This window comes from Homalodisca vitripennis, chromosome 1 (assembly GCF_021130785.1).
Source record: "Homalodisca vitripennis isolate AUS2020 chromosome 1, UT_GWSS_2.1, whole genome shotgun sequence".
Taxonomy (NCBI): domain Eukaryota; kingdom Metazoa; phylum Arthropoda; class Insecta; order Hemiptera; family Cicadellidae; genus Homalodisca; species Homalodisca vitripennis.
The window spans coordinates 141,051,323-141,071,238 of record NC_060207.1 but is presented as its reverse complement, the minus strand read 5'-3'; the positions used below and the strand labels follow the sequence as shown (position 1 = coordinate 141,071,238).

Below are 19,916 nucleotides of genomic sequence, written 5' to 3'. Positions count from 1 at the left end.
CCCTAATTTCACATGATTTAAAATAGTTTATTAGAGACCCAGCTCTGTTTTGGACACTTGACTTCGAGGGATCTAATGGTCAAGTGTTATCCAGCCTGGAAGTCTCTGTGGGTGTGACGGTTTTTACTTTAGAATGTTACAGTCTTTGGTTTGGTCAATCTCATGTATGGTATTAATCTATGATTTAGCCTTTAAACAATAATATTTGACTTTAAGATTAACTGCTAAATGTAAAATATCAACATTTAGAAATTTGAGGCTAAAGATAATTAATTGATGATGAGACCCTGGAATAATTGATAGATCCACTTCCGATGGATTTAAAGGAATGACATTTACTTTAAAAGAAATCATTTTACAATTTTGTTGTGTTTAAATCACTATAAAATTTGCACAAATGAAATAGATTTCTTATTTTTTATATAATTTGAGGAGGTGCTAGAACGAAACCTAAACGGGAAACAAAATTTGGACCTTTGAAACGGAATACTTACGTTGTTTTAATTGCTATGGAAGTCTCTGTCGTTCTGAAACAGGAATATCCTACAGCGCAGAGCCGGGCCTGAGCGCAGAACACTCGGTATGAACGAGCTATTCAAAGACGTTAAGCCTTTCAATAAGCCAGGATTCTTTACACAGCGCTATACAAACCTGTCAAAAGCGAGCCAGCGAGAGCATAACAAGGGATATTGATTATCTCGCACCCCCTTTCTCCTTTCACCTCCTACCACTTACTCATCCCCCACCCACGAGGTATGTATGACCTTGCTCTTTCTCCCTTCACTCTTACAACCATGCACATATTTTAAATTAGTCGATCCTGTATTAATTTCGCCAAAGTCTAAAAGCTCTTCCCTGCTACAAAAATCTCATCTTGATTTCTGCTTGTTACTGAATTTATTTTCACACGGCATGGTGTATTAAGAACCTAGCTCCGTGTAAATGAATAAAACATATCCCTTTCCTAAGTATAGTAAATCATTGTCTTACTGTTTCTCTTGAATCTCATGCGAAGTAATTAGTTTTAGTTTTTATCAATTATTAGCAATAGCACTTAATGTTGTTCAATCGAACTAATCTACATATTTTATGATTGCGTATTATAAAGTATATCGCCCAAAGATAGTCTCGTTTCATGGTACAACTTTTTTCAAGCCATTTTAAAAATCAGATCAGAAGTAAATCGAGTCCTGAAAACTGCTTTTTGAACAATTACATAATTGTGGTATGTCCCAGGTAAATTCAAGTATGCGATCAAATTGCAGGGCAACTATGCTAGGCTGTTTAATAAAAATAATATTTCACCCAATAAACTAAACATCCGCTCTTAATAATTTTGATTAACGTCCACCGCTAATAAATACGGTTTAAGATAAGTACCTACACATGATCGTCAAAAAGTCGTTATAACAAAATTATTGAACGATCAATGGAATGTATTAATACCGAGAGATAAAGTTTTCACTTTGTGACACTGCCAAATGGGATAACACCTAACTGTTGTATTATAACGGATAAATAAGCTTAGTAAGTTAACACACCGGTGGGGGGGGGGGGGGTAATGTGCCAAATGACTGTACCGCTCCGAACACGGCACATTACAATAAGCATCGGTGTATGATGTTCTGATTGTTTTCGGTAGTAGACTACGCGTGTGCGCGTGTGTACAGTCCGCGCCTTGCCCGGGCCCCTGCCGTGTCACTAACTACCCAGTCAAGGACGTGCAGTTGCCGCTGCCGAACCCAACAACACAGCTAGCCTAGCTCTCTTCCTGGTGTGTGCCGGGCCGGCCGCAGCGGGGTTGTTACCTGTTCCCTGCTAGGTCCCACCCGGTGTTGGTGTATTGGTGGTCGCTATCCTCTTAATGTCAATTGAAAACTAGATGCAAACTTCTAAATAAAAGAATGGTATGCTGGTAACAGAAAAACGCTCAGCGAAATAATTTGTACAAATCAGATAAAAAAGAACTAAAAAATTAGTTTTAGTTTACTTTGGCTAAGTAAAAAACACAAAATAATTAATTTAAATGTGATTGCATAAAACGACAAACGCGATGATTCTGTCTCCTATTTTATCTTAGTTTAACAAATGGGTTATTAATTTTATTTATTATTATGCACTGTTTTATTATCTATCTCGGCAGTATTTTAAAGTAAATTTGTGTTGTATCTATCACCGAAGTTTTAAAATGATCTTAATATAATAGACTCAACATAATGACATATATTATACAATTTATGAGCTATTGTGTTTCGTATTAGTATTTTGACAGAGAGGGAGCCGCATGATTATTTGATCAAATTTTATGTCATTCGTGTCATTAATGTTCGTTCCAACCTATTGGCTATATAGGATGTAGAAAGCCTTTTAGTTTTTATAACCTGAAGCATGCTAACCCTGCCAGAACAACAGACGAGGATGCTCATACCAGGTCTCAAGTCCACCGTGCCCAGTAGTTAATTAAACCCGTCATGTGAATCTACACAACGTTAGCTGTGTATGGCGAGTGAAACACATTCCGCAACACTTTACAATCTAATTAAGTAAACACAATAACAACAATAATGCTACCATGGTCGATTTTACGTTAAGCTTTCTACTTCCACAGGTGAAACAGCTCCTTTTAAAGTCAGTCACACGAATAGAAGCATTTCTATATAAAATCGATCTGCGTTACCTCATTAAATAATTTTATGTTTCAAGTAGCCTTGAATGTTATGTATGTGTATACATAATGTAGAACAATCGGTTCCGAAGACCGAAAAATAATGAAAAATTAAACACTTTATAAAAATTATAGTTATACAATGAAACCGTTTCAGGCTAATTATATAACGAGAAATTCAACAAAATATATGTTTTACTGTAGTTTAAAACACACACAGGTAATGTTAAATCACAAAACAATATTAAACTATTACAAATTATCAACTCGTCGACGTACGTAAGTACGTCTTCTAGTATATGCGTAATGCATATAGTAAAAGTACGAATTATAGCGTTGTTACTAGCTGATATCAACCGAGAGTCAAAGTTTTACGTGAAGTCTGAACACGGGAGATTACAATGTTAGCTTTACTCGTATAGATATGCTGCTGAAACCAAAACTCCATCCTGTTCAACCTCTCCGGTGCCTTGGACATTGGTGCAGTGGTATTGTCATCGTGTTGCGTTGTAATTATTCGTTTATGTTTCTGCCTTGAAGCTGGATGTAAAGTACATGTTTATAATGCTGGCATTTAGTTGTGTATATCATGTATGTTTCATTTATAATCGGTGTTTTAATATCACACGCGAAGATAGCAGGCACCAGGTCTCGTACTGTTGAAACACATTATGATGGCAAAAGCGGCAAGTGGGTGCCAGATCGGACCGTTGCATCAACCCGTGTTTTTTGTAAATCAGTAAAATAATACCCATGTATGGACGACGATTATGATGCTGCTACTCAAAATAGGCCAGAGATAAAACTATGTTATTCACATAAGATTGGAGTTGTGTTTGGTTAACATGCATATATATTAACAATTCCACAAGTTATTGTACAAGGCAGAGTGGTACACATAAATTATGCTTATTACATTAACAATTAATTATGATATATTATAATTTTCAATAAATTTAACAATTTGTGGTGATTTCTCTTCTGTAACATCTGATAAATACAAGTTGAACAGTGTACAAGACATCTAATGCGACATTGATATTTACAACTAAATAATAAATGACAATGACAAAACGATTTAAATGATTAACGACGAAGCGTCCAGCATACTATAAACAACTCATCTAGTCGGATGTACATAATTTAATCCTTTCTAGGAACTTGACGATAGTCTAAACATTAGTTATTATTTGAAGTTATAAATGATAGTGTACAAGTCACACATGTACTCGAAACGCCATATAAGTTGTTGTTTTACTTTTTTAGTGAATCATTATAACTTCGCCTAGATTGATTAACCTTCGCCTTAGTTAAGATCATTCACTGTACATATATCTGTATATTATGTGAGGTTGAGTGGTAGAGAGGGCTAAATAGCCCTAACTCCGCCTCTTAAATAAAGGCATATTTCATTTCATTTCATTGATATCAATAGTAATCTAATAATTCTAATATATATTAAAAACTCGTGTGTTTAATAAAAACCACATTTTTAATGATTAGTTAGGCTATACGTTTATAAAACATTAACGTCTTCACTTAAACCCATTTATGTTTTTAAATTAAGTATAAACACAACACTTTAGTAATTAAGTATTGTAAAACAGCTTACCTAAGTACTTGTTTTAATTTAATCGATTAAAAAACTTAATAAATCAATGTAAAAGTATTATAAATAACACATTGTATTACTATTTCAAGGTATCAGAGATTACAATAGAGAAAATATAATCACATTTTGAGATCAGAGAAAAGTTCTTTTTTACAAATCTAATAAAAAAACGTACACTCCAGACCAATTCAAACAAAATCTTATTTTTAGTAAAGTACAAAAGTAAATCGGTAATTAAACTGTAACAGACCATAACTACCAACTAAATTTATTATAAAACAATGTCAGTAAATTGTAATCTCATAAATTAATTGTATAAGTTAAATGTAACCGTCGTTATAATCGTAATTACTACACAATGTATGAGTAACAAAACATTAGTACACAGATTGCGTACTGTAAATGCTGTAATGTACTTAATATAAAGTTTTCAGATATATTTTATGGGTAGGTTTACTTAATAATACACAACACACATTCATTAAAAAAAACTTAAATTAATTTAAATCACCAGTATCTTACATCCACCTATATATACGTACAAATACATTTTATTGCACGCTGTAATTGATTACGATCACTAGAAGATATCAAAACAATGTACATGGGTGATATTACATTCCCACAATAGCCTAGCGAATATATGATAAATAGAACATTTCACATTTCAATGTTAATTAATTCGTCACTATCATCGTTTGCTCACCTTTACATCGTTTGTATGAATCAGTGACAAGAACATCAATTCCGAAATGAAATACACTATAACTAGTACTACTATGCATGCAGTATATTGTTTTCTTAACGAGGGACAGTGTGATCAGTGTCAATGACATTCAAGTTTCCAGTGAAGACCGCGTTAGTGTTTTGGACGAGTTACGTAGTTTTGATCCGTAGCTCTCATGTCATCAGTGAGTCGGTTAGCTGACATCACTAGCTAATCGTCTTGACCATTGAGTAACTTATATACCTAGTCAGCGACATAAATGAAAATTAGAGAGATGTGGACAGTACTGGAAAATAGGGTGACTTAGAAAGGGCAAACAGGAAAGGTACTGGTGCCGTCAATATTGGATTCATCGACATCCACATCTGGGATGAAAGGACCTGGCCCCTTGCAAAGCCTTCAATTAGGATGGAAATTTTTACCAACTAAATTCCTTATAAATGTTCTCCAGAGATATATTCGTGATTCCTCTGAAGGCGGATCAAACGTATCATCAAGAAGTATATTCTCTGGATGTGCAAAATTCGCACAAAATGATTGTTGGTATTATGGAATAAAGCCACCCATTGGTTATTCCCGATCACTACCATCACGACGCCCTGTCCTGTTTTTCCTTGTAGTAAATTCCAAGGATATTACGAATCACTCCCTGTGACTAAACAGGTTTTTAAAACAATTCGATGTTTCACAATTCGATGCATAACTATCGATGTTTCATTACTTAATTTCCCCCACGCTATACTGTTCCAATTGTTTCAGCTATCTCGATACCCGTCTGTCAATTGATTATCATTGTGCGTCGTATGCACGAGACAAACATTTGGAAACTCAACCGACACACAGCGCAGTCTTCACAGGAAATAACGTTTATTTGCTTATTTCAAGCAATGACAACCTCGGTGTTTTTGCTTTTGAACACTATTTATTCGTTTTCAAGGAGGTTGGGGAATGACGTAGATCGTAGAAGATCAATCGAATAAAAGAATTAAAAAGTACTTACAGTTTGTTCTTGGACGGCTCCTTAGAGTTCTCATCGCCCTCGATGCGGTAGATCTTGCCGAACATGACGTACTCGAAGCTGTCAGCCCGGGAACCTTCGGCATCCTGAGGGTTCCAGTCGCCGCTGTCGGGAAACCCGTCCTCTCGCAGTGTGGTGGCCAACACCAGCCGGAACTTATCCCCTATAAAAAACATAACAGTCGGTATTCTTGAAAGTATCATTGCAAACTTTAAATTTTGAAATCAACATAGCTGGTGGGGGATAAATTGGCGACTTAGTATGAAAGTCAAACACACATATTCGATGCTTGTCAAACCGCTACAGCAAACGTATAATATTATACTATATATACAAGACTAATAATATTAAGTTGGAAATACATTTGAAATATTATCTTACACAATGTTTAAAAATGTAATTCTTTGTTTAAAAGAATGCTGTATACAACAGTGCTTTAAGTAACAGCTCTTTTCTTAATTTGGCAAAATTGAACTGAAAACCCTTGAAGTTATCCACCTTGATTGTCGGATTTACTGCCAAGGTCGGAAGACAAGAAACATCTAGCAGCCTCATGCTTCGTGGAGTTCAGATTCTTAACTAGGTAGTGGGTATGTAAAAAACCCCTAAGTGGATACAAGAGCTGCTGAAAAAAAATTAAAATTTGTTCAAACGTACGAGGGTTTTATCTTAGAGAACGCATTTTTCGAGACAAATGTCATTAGACTAAAAGTTGTATTTTGATTACGGGACCTCATCCTAGAAGACTGTTAGCCAATATTTAATAGCTATCATACTTCCATTTTGTACAGAGACAAAGATACATCTGACAGAGCTGAGGTGAGGAGAGAGGTGCAAGATTGAGGTATGGCGGTGTGGTAACCATTACATACTAATGGCTATCATACGTCCCTCAAGTTTGGAGATAAAGATGCATCTGAGAAAGTAGAGGCGAGGTGTAAGGTGAAATGTTGAGGTATGACAGTATGGCATCTGTGACATAATTTCAATCGTACAACCCTCTAGTTCAGAGATAAAGATACATCTAAAAGAGCAGAGGCAAGATGAGAGGTGAAAATGGCTGTTAGTTTTCGTGATGCACGAAGCAACCCTAAGGTTTGGCAGCATGGCAACCGATACATAATAACTAAAGTACATCCCTCTAGTTAGGAGATAAAGATACATCTGGAAGAGTAAAGACAAAGTGAGAGGTGCAAGATGGCGGTCCGTGTTCGTGATGCATGCACTGCGAGCGACCTTGAGGTTTGGCAGCATGGCAACCGATACATAATAACTATCGTACATCCCTCTAGTTAGGAGATAAAGATACACCTGAAAGAGCAATAACGAAGTGAGAGGTGCAAGATGGCGGTCCGTGTTCGTGATGCATGCACTGCGAGCGACCTTGAGGTTTGGCAGCATGGCAACCGATACATAATAACTATCGTACATCCCTCTAGTTAGGAGATAAAGATACACCTGAAAGAGCAATAACGAAGTGAGAGGTGCAAGATGGCGGTCCGTGTTCGTGATGCATGCACTGCGAGCGACCTTGAGGTTTGGCAGCGTGGCAACCGATACATAATAACTAAAGTACATCCCTCTAGTTAGGAGATAAAGATACACCTGAAAGAGCAATAACGAAGTGAGAGGTGCAAGATGGCGGTCCGTGTTCGTGATGCATGCACTGCGAGCGACCTTGAGGTTTGGCAGCGTGGCAACAGTTACCGCCAGCCGTACTCTGCCATCCATCACGACCCACGACCGTGTCAGAAGATATGGTTATAGGATATGTGTACTCGCTCGCTCTGTTCTACTACATTATGTGAGCTTCAAGCACCAAATGGCATGTTATTAGTGATGGGGTTGTCGTATGCCTGACTTCCAAAACGAAAACATTAGGAACTTGAATGTTTCTGGGGTTTGTAACACTCCAAATAACAACTGAAGGAGGGAAAAGATTACGTTCGAGAGCCTCCGAAAATGTTTGAAACATTTCAAATATGTGATATAATATATTTTTAGACATACATTACATAACAAAAATATTATAAAATATCTTATAACTGTAGGAGGTATTGACATAAACCATTTCTGTATTTCTGTACCGACGATACAAAATAGTCCGGAACCATTTATTTGTTAAGGTTAGAGTAAGACCAGGTAAAACATGCCAGACCGCGTGCCGCGACAAAGTTTCGCTAACGACAGGCTGAAGACTGGAACTCTACACATTGTCGAACTCTTGCCTAAATATAAATAAAGTTTCATAATAAATTTCATATCTACAGCTAATTTCTTTCGAAATTTCCAGCGAATAGACAGATTAACATACATTTTGTCAGCTCATTGCGTGACAGACTTCACAAATGCTTAGCCAATTTTAATTGTTAATGTGGGTTCTCGATGTGAAAAACGGATGCACTGACCATCTTTTACATGGGACTAATGCTTGTAAGTGACAATTTTACAAGGCGTATTCATATTCTAATAATTTTGTAAATGCGAAAGTGCCTTTGTTAGTTTGTTTTGCTTTCACGCGTAACCCATTCAACCGATTGTACTGAAATGTTACATGGACATTGTTACAGTCCCCGAGATGAATATAGAGCTATTGTTATTTCGAAAATTCCTTTTAGTTAGGCCCCACTATTTGGTCTCTAAATCTGCAAATATTCCATCTTAGTCTCTAAACCTATGTAATATGAAAGTGCCTTTGTTAGTTTGTTTTGCTTTCACGCGTAACCTATTCAACCGATTGTGCTGAAATGTTACATGGACATTGTTACAGTCCCCGAGATGAATATAGAGCTATTGTTATTTCGAAAATTCCTTTTAGTTAGGCCCCACTATTTGGTCTCTAAATCTGCAAATATTTCACCTTAGTCTCTAAACCTATGTAATATGAAAGTGCCTGTTTAATGCAATCACTATGTGTAAACATTGTATTACGACAGCATGACCAAATGTTTAATTAATTTAACAAGGTTTTTTCAATTTTTTACATTTTTGTAGAGTGAAAGCGTAACAAAAGTAACAAAACTTTTTATTTCAGCATCGTGGCATCATGGCAAACCAATTAATATATTTTGGATTTTACATATTATGGATGTAGGCACACTAAATTGATAATGTATATATAAGGAATTAAATTTGGATTCCTTAGACATTGTAGGAAGAAGTGGAATCACAAAGCAATACACTAGACACTAAATGTAATTTTAATACCAGAAAATCGTCGAGGGGACATTGCGTCCATTTCTCACTGATGAGGTATACAATACTGACTAAGTATATAAATACTAATATAATTTCTAGACGTTATCGAGAATATAGTATAATATTGCAAACTTTGATTGGAAAGCAAGAACATGTACTCTACTGCACCGTGTATCATATTTACGTATGGATGACAGCTGTCATAATGTAAGTATTTAAATGTATTAGTATTATTGATATTGATTTTAGTTTTAGAAAACTGTACTGTTTTGAATCCAACCACATTACAAAATAATATTTGGGTCTATATACAGGGTGGCGTAAAAGTCACTGGAGAGTTGGTTAAAAGAAGAAAAAAAATAACAGCAAGACGTAGTACAATAGTTTTCGTCCATGATGTTGGAATTACTAAATGTTGGTAATTATGCATTTTCAAGTTGGCAATACAATGCAATGAAACACACAACAATCGAACTAGTGAGTTCATCTGTGACACGTGTTTAAAGCTGTAGTCCCCGAATTATTATTTTTCTAATAGAATTTTTGTTAAACATTAGTCATAATGTTAACGAAAAAAGAAAGGATTTTCGCGTTAAAAACATTTTATAAAAGTGGTGCTATCGCAGTTGTTAATGAATGGGGAATACACTTTAGATCAAAACCACCGTCTAGACAAACAGTGTACGACACACGAGATAGATTTGAACAACACGGATCTGTTATGGATGCACAGAGGTCTGGCCGCCCAACGACAGTCTCAACTGATGACAATTTATTGCGGGTATGTTTAGCTGTAACCAAAAGTCCTCGAAAATCGACCAGACTATTAGCATCTGAGCTGTATTTATCACGAAGGTCAGTGCAAAGAATGTCACACAAACAGAATTATAAATCTTACATTCCACGTTTATTACCTGGGTTACTTGAAGATGATCCAGGTCGACGACTTCAGTTTTGTGGATTGATGCTTAACCAACACAAACATGATCCTAACCTTTTTAATAAAATTATTTGGTCTCACGAGGCCAATTTTAAGTTAAGCGGACAAGTTAACAGACATAACTGTACTTATTGGTATACTGACAATCAAAGTCTTTTGTTAGAGCACCAGCTGAATCAACCTGGTGTGAGTGTTTGGGGGCAATATCATCATTTGGCGTACTTGGACCATATTTTTTTGAAGGAACAGTGACAGGAGATAAATATTTGGATATGCTTCTGAATTACGCGGTACCAGGACTCATGACGTTTGCAGAAAACTTTCAAGAACTTTACTTTCAACACGATGGTGCTCCACCACATTACGCCACTGCCGTTCGCGATTATTTAAACGAACGTTTCCAAAGAAAAGCTATTGGTCGAAGGGCAGATATTGACATACCCCACGTTCACCAGATATCACAGAAATGGATTTTTTCCTGTGGGGAGTAGTCAAGGACTCTGTTTATTCTCGAAAGCCTCATACTATTGACGAACTGAAAGACTACATACATGACGCATTTTATGATTTGGACAATGATCCCACACTATGCAGTAGAGTGCGTAACAGTATTCCAGACTTCAAAGATGTATTAATGAAGACGGAAAACAATTTGAATATAAAAAATAATTGCAAGTATTGTTTGTAATAAAAATAATTTCAAATAAATTTAGTCTTGTGTTAACCAACTGTCCAGTGACTTTTGCGCCACCCTGTATTGTTTCTCGGGGCAAAATAGCAACCACCAATTTTGCGTTGGAAATAGAATTAATTCGAACTAGAAGTGAAAGACCTGAAATAAGAATTACTCGCAATTTTGCTTAACCTCTGGTCCTCTTAATAATAAAATCAGAAAATGGGCGCTTACCTGATCGATGATATATGACTAATTCCATGTTTAAAATATCGTAAGACCCAATCGTATTACACCATAAGCGCTTTAACTAAGAAAGCTATGAACTTCGAACCTAGAGTTTTTCTAGGTTGGTCTAAAATAGTTCAAGTGTCACTGAAATCATAAGAGCTATCCAATAAAATATACGGAATGTTGAAATTACGGGCTCTGGTATTTTCTACTTTACTGTATATATATAGTGGTCTTAATAAATTGGCTCATATTAATTAGTAGGAAGAACTTAGTAGAGTTCAAGCAGTTGTCCGTCTACCTGCAGAGCACATAGCTACATAGGCTAAAACGTGTTTCCATTTACACATGACAGAATAATATCGAAGCAATCTATCATTTTAAGGTCTAGGCTATTAACATATTCATTGATGGAATGTTGTATTCATGATTAGATCTGTTAAAATGCAATATATCACCGGATGTGTGTAATTTCTTAGTTTCATGGTTGGGAGAGTATTTCTAAAAGCCATTCTACATTAGATATAGGGAAGAGTACTTAACTTGTACCATTCATTCAAGTTATCAATTACTCAAGAGTCGCCCTCTGACAAAAACCAGTTAAGAGCAAACCTAAGTATATTTTTTAACTTAAAACAAATAAATTCAGTACGAAATATTTTTTCAGTACGTTTAAATTCAATCCCAATAAAACGAAACTAAAGATTTTTTACATTATAATTATACGACCTCGAATATAATCCAGAGTTATAATCCAAACCTTACTCACATTGAATTAGTTTTATCAAATAAATTAAAAGATAAATACATACAAAAGTAATTAATCCTAGAGTTCATACAAAAATACTGCTGGCTCAGCAGCTTCAATTACAAAAAGACATTTCTGGAATGGTTTAAAGATTACAACTGTCAATTTTAAAGCCAGATGATTAAAAGTGCCTTTAGAAAATATGAACAATACATTCCACCAAAATAGTGAACGGGTTTTTTCTTTCGTGGCACAATAATTCAAACCGTTATTACTTTTCTTTAATGTGTTCTTTTTATGATGCGTGCAATGATCATTGATATTGAAAACAATTATTTACCTTAATGTATGTATGAGCTGCTTACTTAACTCAACAATTTCGGTAAAACTTACTAATAATAATTATCCTTTTAACTATTCACTTTCTAGTGCATACTCGGGAATATTTATGTTGTGATATATTCAGTAATAAAATTGTAGTAGTAAATACTTTAGTATTCAGATAAATCACAATAAACGTAGAATGCACAAGACACATTACTTGTATTATCATATTGACTACGCTTAGACCGATTGCCAAGAACGTTCTATGCAGTTATGTGGACCAGTGTCTAATAATATGTAAGCACAATTAAACAAACATACACGTGTATTTAGATATGATCAAAATTGCGGAATCGATCTGGACAAACCTACAATTAGAACATTCAACTTAAAAATGTTAATAATTTCCACTTATTTCAATAGTATTTTTATCCACGCTAATTATAATAATATTTATTAATTAATTTTTATGTATTTCAAACAAAGTTCAATTACCTCAATTTACCAGCAGTATACTGCACAAATAAATCAAAGACAATGTAAATGTCCGCACCATATGTATTCAAGTTATGAAATCCAAAACTGAGGATTACACTAAATATACCTTTAAAAACTGACTCGGTTATGTCTCTCTTTGTTGCACTCATAAACTATGTAAGAACGTTTATCGTTCGGAATACTACTAGGGATTATACGAGTATAAAAGGGCTTGGTATAAAATTACACTGTGACTGGAACCTCATAAAATTATAGAACTAAAAAAGTTCACATTAGTCATAGTGAATGGCAATTTGCCTTGCAGATCTAACGCTATGTTGGAATAGACAATAAATTCCACCACATCACACAGGCGATGTATTAAGGCAATCACAGAGGACTTTACAACTTCAATTGCACGCAATGATAACAAACTCCTTACACAAGTACGCAAAGGCAATTTCCTGTTGCACAAGATAGTGCACCGTGCCCTTGGCTCGGGAATCATTGTAAAAGCAAATAATTCAAGAGCTAACATGCACCCAAGCAAACAAGCACACGCTCATGTCCTACATCTGTGTTAAATACAGTCAAAAATGCAAATATGATCTAGATATATTTGTTGAACATTGATGCAGGGCTGTGGCTAGTTTATATTTTGTGAGTAAAGAGCTAACATGCACACAGTCATGAACTACATTCCTGATAAATACGGTCAACAACAAACATATGCTCTCGGTAGGTTTGTTGTATACTGGTGCAGGGGCTGTGGCTAGATTCTATTTTGTGAGTACAGAGCTAACATGCACACAGTCATGACCTAAATTTCTGTTAAGTACGGTCGACAACAAACATATCCTCTCGGTAAGTTTGTTGTATACTGGTGTAGGGGATGTGGCTAGATTCTATTTTGTGAGTAAAGAGCTAACATGCACACAGTCATGACCTACATTTCTGTTAAGTACGGTCGACAACAAACATATCCTCTCGGTAAGATTGTTGTATACTGGTGCAGGGGCTGTGGCTAGATTTTACTTTGTGAGTAAAGAGCTAACATGCACACAAACAAACAAGCATGTGCTCATGACCTACATTTCTGTTAAATACGGTCGACAACAAACATATGCTCTCGGTAAGTTTGTTGTATACTGGTGTAGGGGATGTGGCTAGATTCTATTTTGTGAGTAAAGAGCTAACATGCACACGCTCTTGACCTACATTTGTGGTAAATACGGTCGACAACAAACATATGCTCTCGGTAAGTTTGTTGTATATTGGTGCAGGGGATGTGGCTAGATTCTATTTCGTGAGTAAAGAGCTAACATGCACACGCTCTTGACCTACATTTCTGTTAAATACGGTCGACAACAAACATATGCTCTCGGTAAGTTTGCTGTATATTGGTGCAGGGGATGTGGGTGGCTAGATTCTATTTTGTGATTAAAGAGCTACCATGCACACGCTCATGACCTACATTTCTGTTAAATACGGTCGACAACAAACATAGCTCTCGGTAAGTTTTTTGTATATTGGTGCAGGGGCTGTAGCTAGATTCTATTTTGTGAGTAAAGAGCTAACATGCACACGCTCTTGACCTACATTTGTGGTAAATACGGTCGACAACAAACATATGCTCTCGGTAAGTTTGTTGTATATTGGTGCAGGGGATGTGGGTGGCTAGATTCTATTTTGTGTTTAAAGAGCTACCATGCACACGCTCATGACCTACATTTCTGTTAAATACGATCGACAACAAACATAGCTCTCGGTAAGTTTGTTGTATATTGGTGCAGGGGCTGTAGCTAGATTCTATTTTGTGAGTAAAGAGCTAACATGCACACGCTCTTGACCTACATTTGTGGTAAATACGGTCGACAACAAACATATGCTCTCGGTAAGTTTGCTGTATATTGGTGCAGGGGCTGTGGATAGATTCTATTTTGTGATTAAAGAGCTACCATGCACACGCTCATGACCTACATTTCTGTTAAATACGGTCGACAACAAACATAGCTCTCGGTAAGTTTGTTGTATATTGGTGCAGGGGCTGTAGCTAGATTCTATTTTGTGAATAAAGAGCTAACATGCACACGCTCTTGACCTACATTTGTGTTAAATACGGTCGACAACAAACATATGCTCTCGGTAAGTTTGCTGTATATTGGTGCAGGGGATGTGGCTAGATTCTATTTTGTGATTAAAGAGCTACAATGCACACGCTCTTGACCTACATTTCTGTTAAATACGGTCGACAACAAACATATGCTCTCGGTAAGTTTGCAGTATAATGGTGCAGGGGATGTGGCTAGATTCTATTTTGTGAGTAAAGAGCTAACATGCACACAAACAAACAAGCATGTGCTCATGACGTACATTTCTGTTAAATACGGTCGACAACAAACATATGCTCTCGGTAAGTTTGTTGTATATTGGTGCAGGGGATGTGGCTAGATTCTATTTTGTGATTAAAGAGCTACCATGCACACGCTCATGACCTACATTTGTGTTAAATACGGTCGACAACAAACATAGCTCTCGGTAAGTTTGTTGTATATTGGTGCAGGGGCTGTAGCTAGATTCTATTTTGTGAGTAAAGAGCTAACATGCACACGCTCATGACCTACATTTGTGTTAAATACGGTCGACAACAAACATATGCTCTCGGTAAGTTTGTTGTATATTGGTGCAGGGGATGTGGCTAGATTCTATTTTGTGTTTAAAGAGCTAACATGCACACGCTCATGACCTACATTTGTGTTAAATACGGTCGACAACAAACATATGCTCTCGGTAAGTTTGTTGTATATTGGTGCAGGGGCTGTAGCTAGATTCTATTTTGTGAGTAAAGAGCTTACATGCACACGCTCTTGACCTACATTTGTGATAAATACGGTCGACAACAAATATGTGCTCTCGGTAAGATTGTTGTATTTTGGTGTAGGGGATGTGGCTAGATTCTATTTTGTGAGTAAAGAGCTGAGACGCACAAAAAAAAGCACACTCTCATGTCATACATTTGTGTTAAATACGGTCGACAACAAATATATGCTCTCGGTAAGATTGTTGTATATTGGTGTAGGGGATGTGGCTAGATTCTATTTTGTGAATAAGAGCTTACATGCACACAAACAAACAAGCATGTGCTCATGACGTACATTTTTGTTAAATACGGTCGACAACAAACATAGCTCTCGGTAAGTTTGTTGTATATTGGTGCAGGGGCTGTAGCTAGATTCTATTTTGTGATTAAAGAGCTAACATGCACACGCTCATGACCTACATTTGTGTTAAATACGGTCGACAACAAACATATGCTCTCGGTAAGTTTGTTGTATATTGGTGCAGGGGATGTGGCTAGATTCTATTTTGTGTTTAAAGAGCTAACATGCACACGCTCATGACCTACATTTGTGTTAAATACGGTCGACAACAAACATATGCTCTCGGTAAGTTTGTTGTATATTGGTGCAGGGGATGTAGCTAGATTCTATTTTGTGAGTAAAGAGCTAACATGCACACGCTCATGACCTACATTTGTGGTAAATACGGTCGACAACAAACATATGCTCTCGGTAAGTTTGTTGTATATTGGTGCAGGGGATGTGGCTAGATTCTATTTTGTGAGTAAAGAGCTAATACGCACACAAACAAAAAAGCACACTCTCATGTCATACATGTGTGTTACATACGGTCGACAACAAAGATATGCGCTCGGTAAATTTGTTCCATATTGGTGCAGGGGCTGTGGCTAGATTCTAATTTTGTGACTAAAGAGCTAACATGCACACAAACAAACAAGCATATGCTCATGACGTACATTTCTGTTTAATACGGTCGACAACAAACATTGCTCTCGGTAAGTTTGTTGTATATTAATGCAGGGGCTGTGGCTAGATTCTATTTTTTAAGTAAACAGCTAACAAGCACACAAACAAAAAAGCACACTTTCATGTCAACATTTGTGTTAAATATGGTCGACAACAAACATATGTTCTCGGTAAGTTTGTTGTACATTGGTGCTGGGGCTGTGGCTAGATTCTAAGTTGTGAGTAAAGAGCTAACATGCACACGAACAAAAAAGCACACTCTCACGTCATATATTTGTGTTAAATACGGTCGAAAATAAACATATGTTCTCGGTAAGTTTGTTGTATTATGGTGCAGGGGCTGTAGATAGATTCTATGTTGTGAGTAAAGAGCACACAAACACAATGCACACAAACAAACAAGCACACTCTCATGTCATACATTTATGTTAAATACGGTCGACAACAAAAAATATGCTCTCGGTAAGTTTATTGTATATTGGTGCAGGGGCTGTGGCTAGATTCTATTTTGTGAGTAAAGACCTAACATGCACACGCTCATGACCTACATTTGTGTTAAATACGGTCGACAACAAACACATGCTCTCGGTAAGTTTGTTGTATATTGGTGCACGGGTTGGGGCTAGATTTTATTTTGTGAGTAAAGACCTAACATGCACACACTCATGACCTACATTTGTGTTAAATACGGTCGACAAGAAACACATGCTCTCGGTAAGTTTATTGTATATTGGTGCACGGGTTGGGGCTAGATTTTATTTTGTGTTTAAAGAGCTAACATGCACACGCTCATGACCTACATTTCTGTTAAATTCGGTCGACAACAAACATATGCACTCGGTAAGTTTACTGTATATTGGTGTAGGGGATGTGGCTAGATTCTATTTTGTGAGTAAAGAGCTAACATGCACACAAACAAACAAGCATATGCTCATGACGTTCATTTCTGTTAGAAACGGTCGACAACAAACATATGCTCTCGGTAAGTTGGTTGTATATTGGTGCAGGGGCTGTGGATAGATTCTATTTTGTGAGTAAAGAGCTAACATGCACACGCTCAAGACATACATATCTGTTAAATACGGTAGACAACAAACAGATGCTCTCGGTAAGTTTGTTCTATATTGGTGCACGGGCTGTATCTAGATTCTATTTTGTGAATAAAGAGCTAACATGCACACTCTCATGACCTACATTTGTGTTAAATACGGTCGACAACATACATATGTTCTCGGTAAGTTTGTTCGTATATTGGTGCAGGAACTGTGGCTAGATTCTATTTTGTGAGTAAAGAGCTATCATACACAGAAACAAACAAGCACACGCTCGCTCATGTCATACATGTGTGTTAAATACGTCGCGAACGCAATTATACTTCCTGTATGATTGTTGGACATCTGTGCCGGGCTGTGGCTAGAATCATTCGTGTGAGTGGAGTAGGGGTGTGAAGGCGGTAATAAAGGATACCTTGTCTCCTTAAATAATATCGAATTTAATAACTGACCTGTTCATTCAATGATGTAACAGATATTTTAAAACTATTTAAGTATGAAATACTTGAAATTCAATGTATTTGTACTGGATATTTAGAATTCGTGTAACAGGAATCTGAGAGTAAAAGTTACTACGTGAAATTTGTAATCTATAGCAGGAACTATCTTACGTTGGGGGGCCAGGAACTATCTTACGTTGGGGGGCCAGGAACTTACTGTAAGTAATAGCAAGATTACTAATGTTAGGTGTTACAATAAAAGTCTCGAAATTTGGTATCTGCCCTATTCTTCATGTGTAAAATTCTAAAATACAAAAATAAACAAATTAGCATACGACAAATTTGAATTGTTTGAATTGTTTAGTTTTTAAATGCTTAAATTTATATGTTAATATTTGGTCAATAAAGAAGAGAGCAGATAACATTCCTCGAAACGTCGTGTTTCTATTCTTGTAATATTTAACGATTTTACAAATTTCCGTATCCAGCTACCTCATAGGAATCATTCGTATTCAATAATAAACTGCACTCTATAATAGGAAATATACTTACAAAACACATTTTTTAGTTTAAGGGTAATTTTAGTAATTTATAAGGCGATCAATATTTTTAAATTTTGGAATAATTATGCTATCCATAAAAGAGAAGTTAGTTAAGAAAGTTTTAATGAAATAAAATGTTTGAAAAGTAAAGTTGAAGTTGAACGCTCGCTACTTACTAATCATTCACAGCCCGACAACTTTAACAATACTTCATTTTATGAACCTGTTTTGTTACATTTTAATAAGTTTCTTATTATTTTTCACTCGATTGATACTGTAATGTAATTTCTATTTATTTATTGAAAAGTATTCATACAAAAAATGTTTGTACAATATACGCTTATAGACGAAAATAGCGTATTTGTAATCTATGACAATAATATCACATTCTCATAATATACTTCATTCATCTTTCAAGAATCCCATTAAGTATTACCTACTATCTCGTAGTAAATTCCAAAAATAAAATATAAGTACAAACCCGTATGTAAAATATTTTTTTACATAAACCTAATTTAAAATTCAATATTAATGATCAAACTAATTTATTGATCACTCAAATGAAAATTTTAAAATGTTTCGCCGGTAAAATAATAATTGAAAATGGAAAATTACTGTAATCACAGAAATGGCGAACTACATTTATAGAATAGCGATATCACGCCCAAAATATTCTTGTCATGACATAACTAAACACTTCAACGTAATTAAAAAATATTATAAAAATTGCAATTATGAGAGCAAATACGAATGATAAATCATATTTCGAAGATTGATGATGTGCAAAAACAAATTCGTTATATATTTCATGCTGCAATAGTAGAGGCCATTTTTGTTATTTTAAAACTTGTTATTTATTTAATTGTTTTACAAATGAATATCGTTAATTACTTAGTTTAAATCAAATCTACATGCAATAAAAATTAAAATATCACAACATAGTTATTATTGAATTACCTATAAACGTGCTATGCGCCGTACTGAAACGACAAGCTGTCAAACCTCGAACGCTTATACAATTTTGCAATTAATATAAATAAGCTACAAATGAATTGAATAATCTCGTCATATTGATAAAAATACATATGTAGCTAGAAGAAGAGTTTGCTATTATAAATAATCTCGCTAAATGTCATAGGGAAAAGCTATTATACAAAATTAATTAAGTTGAAATTTAGAAATTTATATAGTTTAATATAGAAATTTTAGAAACTTTCACTTGGTTGAGAATTATAAATTATAAAATCTTTTGTAAGATTTCAAGGCGTAGTAAACATAAGAAAGGAGAAAATGGTACCATAGATCATGTCGCCATAAACATGTTTAAAGTAGACAACCAAGCAAAAATAGTTAAAGTAGTTCTCACATCTGTGAACCAACCGTTATCTGTTACCGAATAAACTTGTAGTAGCAAGATCAAGAGTCTTTTATAGGACAGCCAT

At 35.6% G+C, this 19,916-nt stretch overlaps 1 protein-coding gene across 5 annotated transcripts in view; it reads right to left on the bottom strand.

The window, feature by feature from the left end:
* Window positions 1-19,916, bottom strand: part of LOC124372424 (DNA-directed RNA polymerases I, II, and III subunit RPABC3) — a 218,726-nt gene that overhangs the window by 54,173 nt on the left and 144,637 nt on the right. For all 5 annotated transcript variants that reach the window (XM_046830832.1, XM_046830848.1, XM_046830836.1 and 2 more), the window contains exon 3: window positions 6,005-6,185. In XM_046830832.1, coding sequence (XP_046686788.1) covers window positions 6,005-6,185 — 181 coding nt within the window. The remainder of the gene's footprint in view (window positions 1-6,004; window positions 6,186-19,916) is intronic.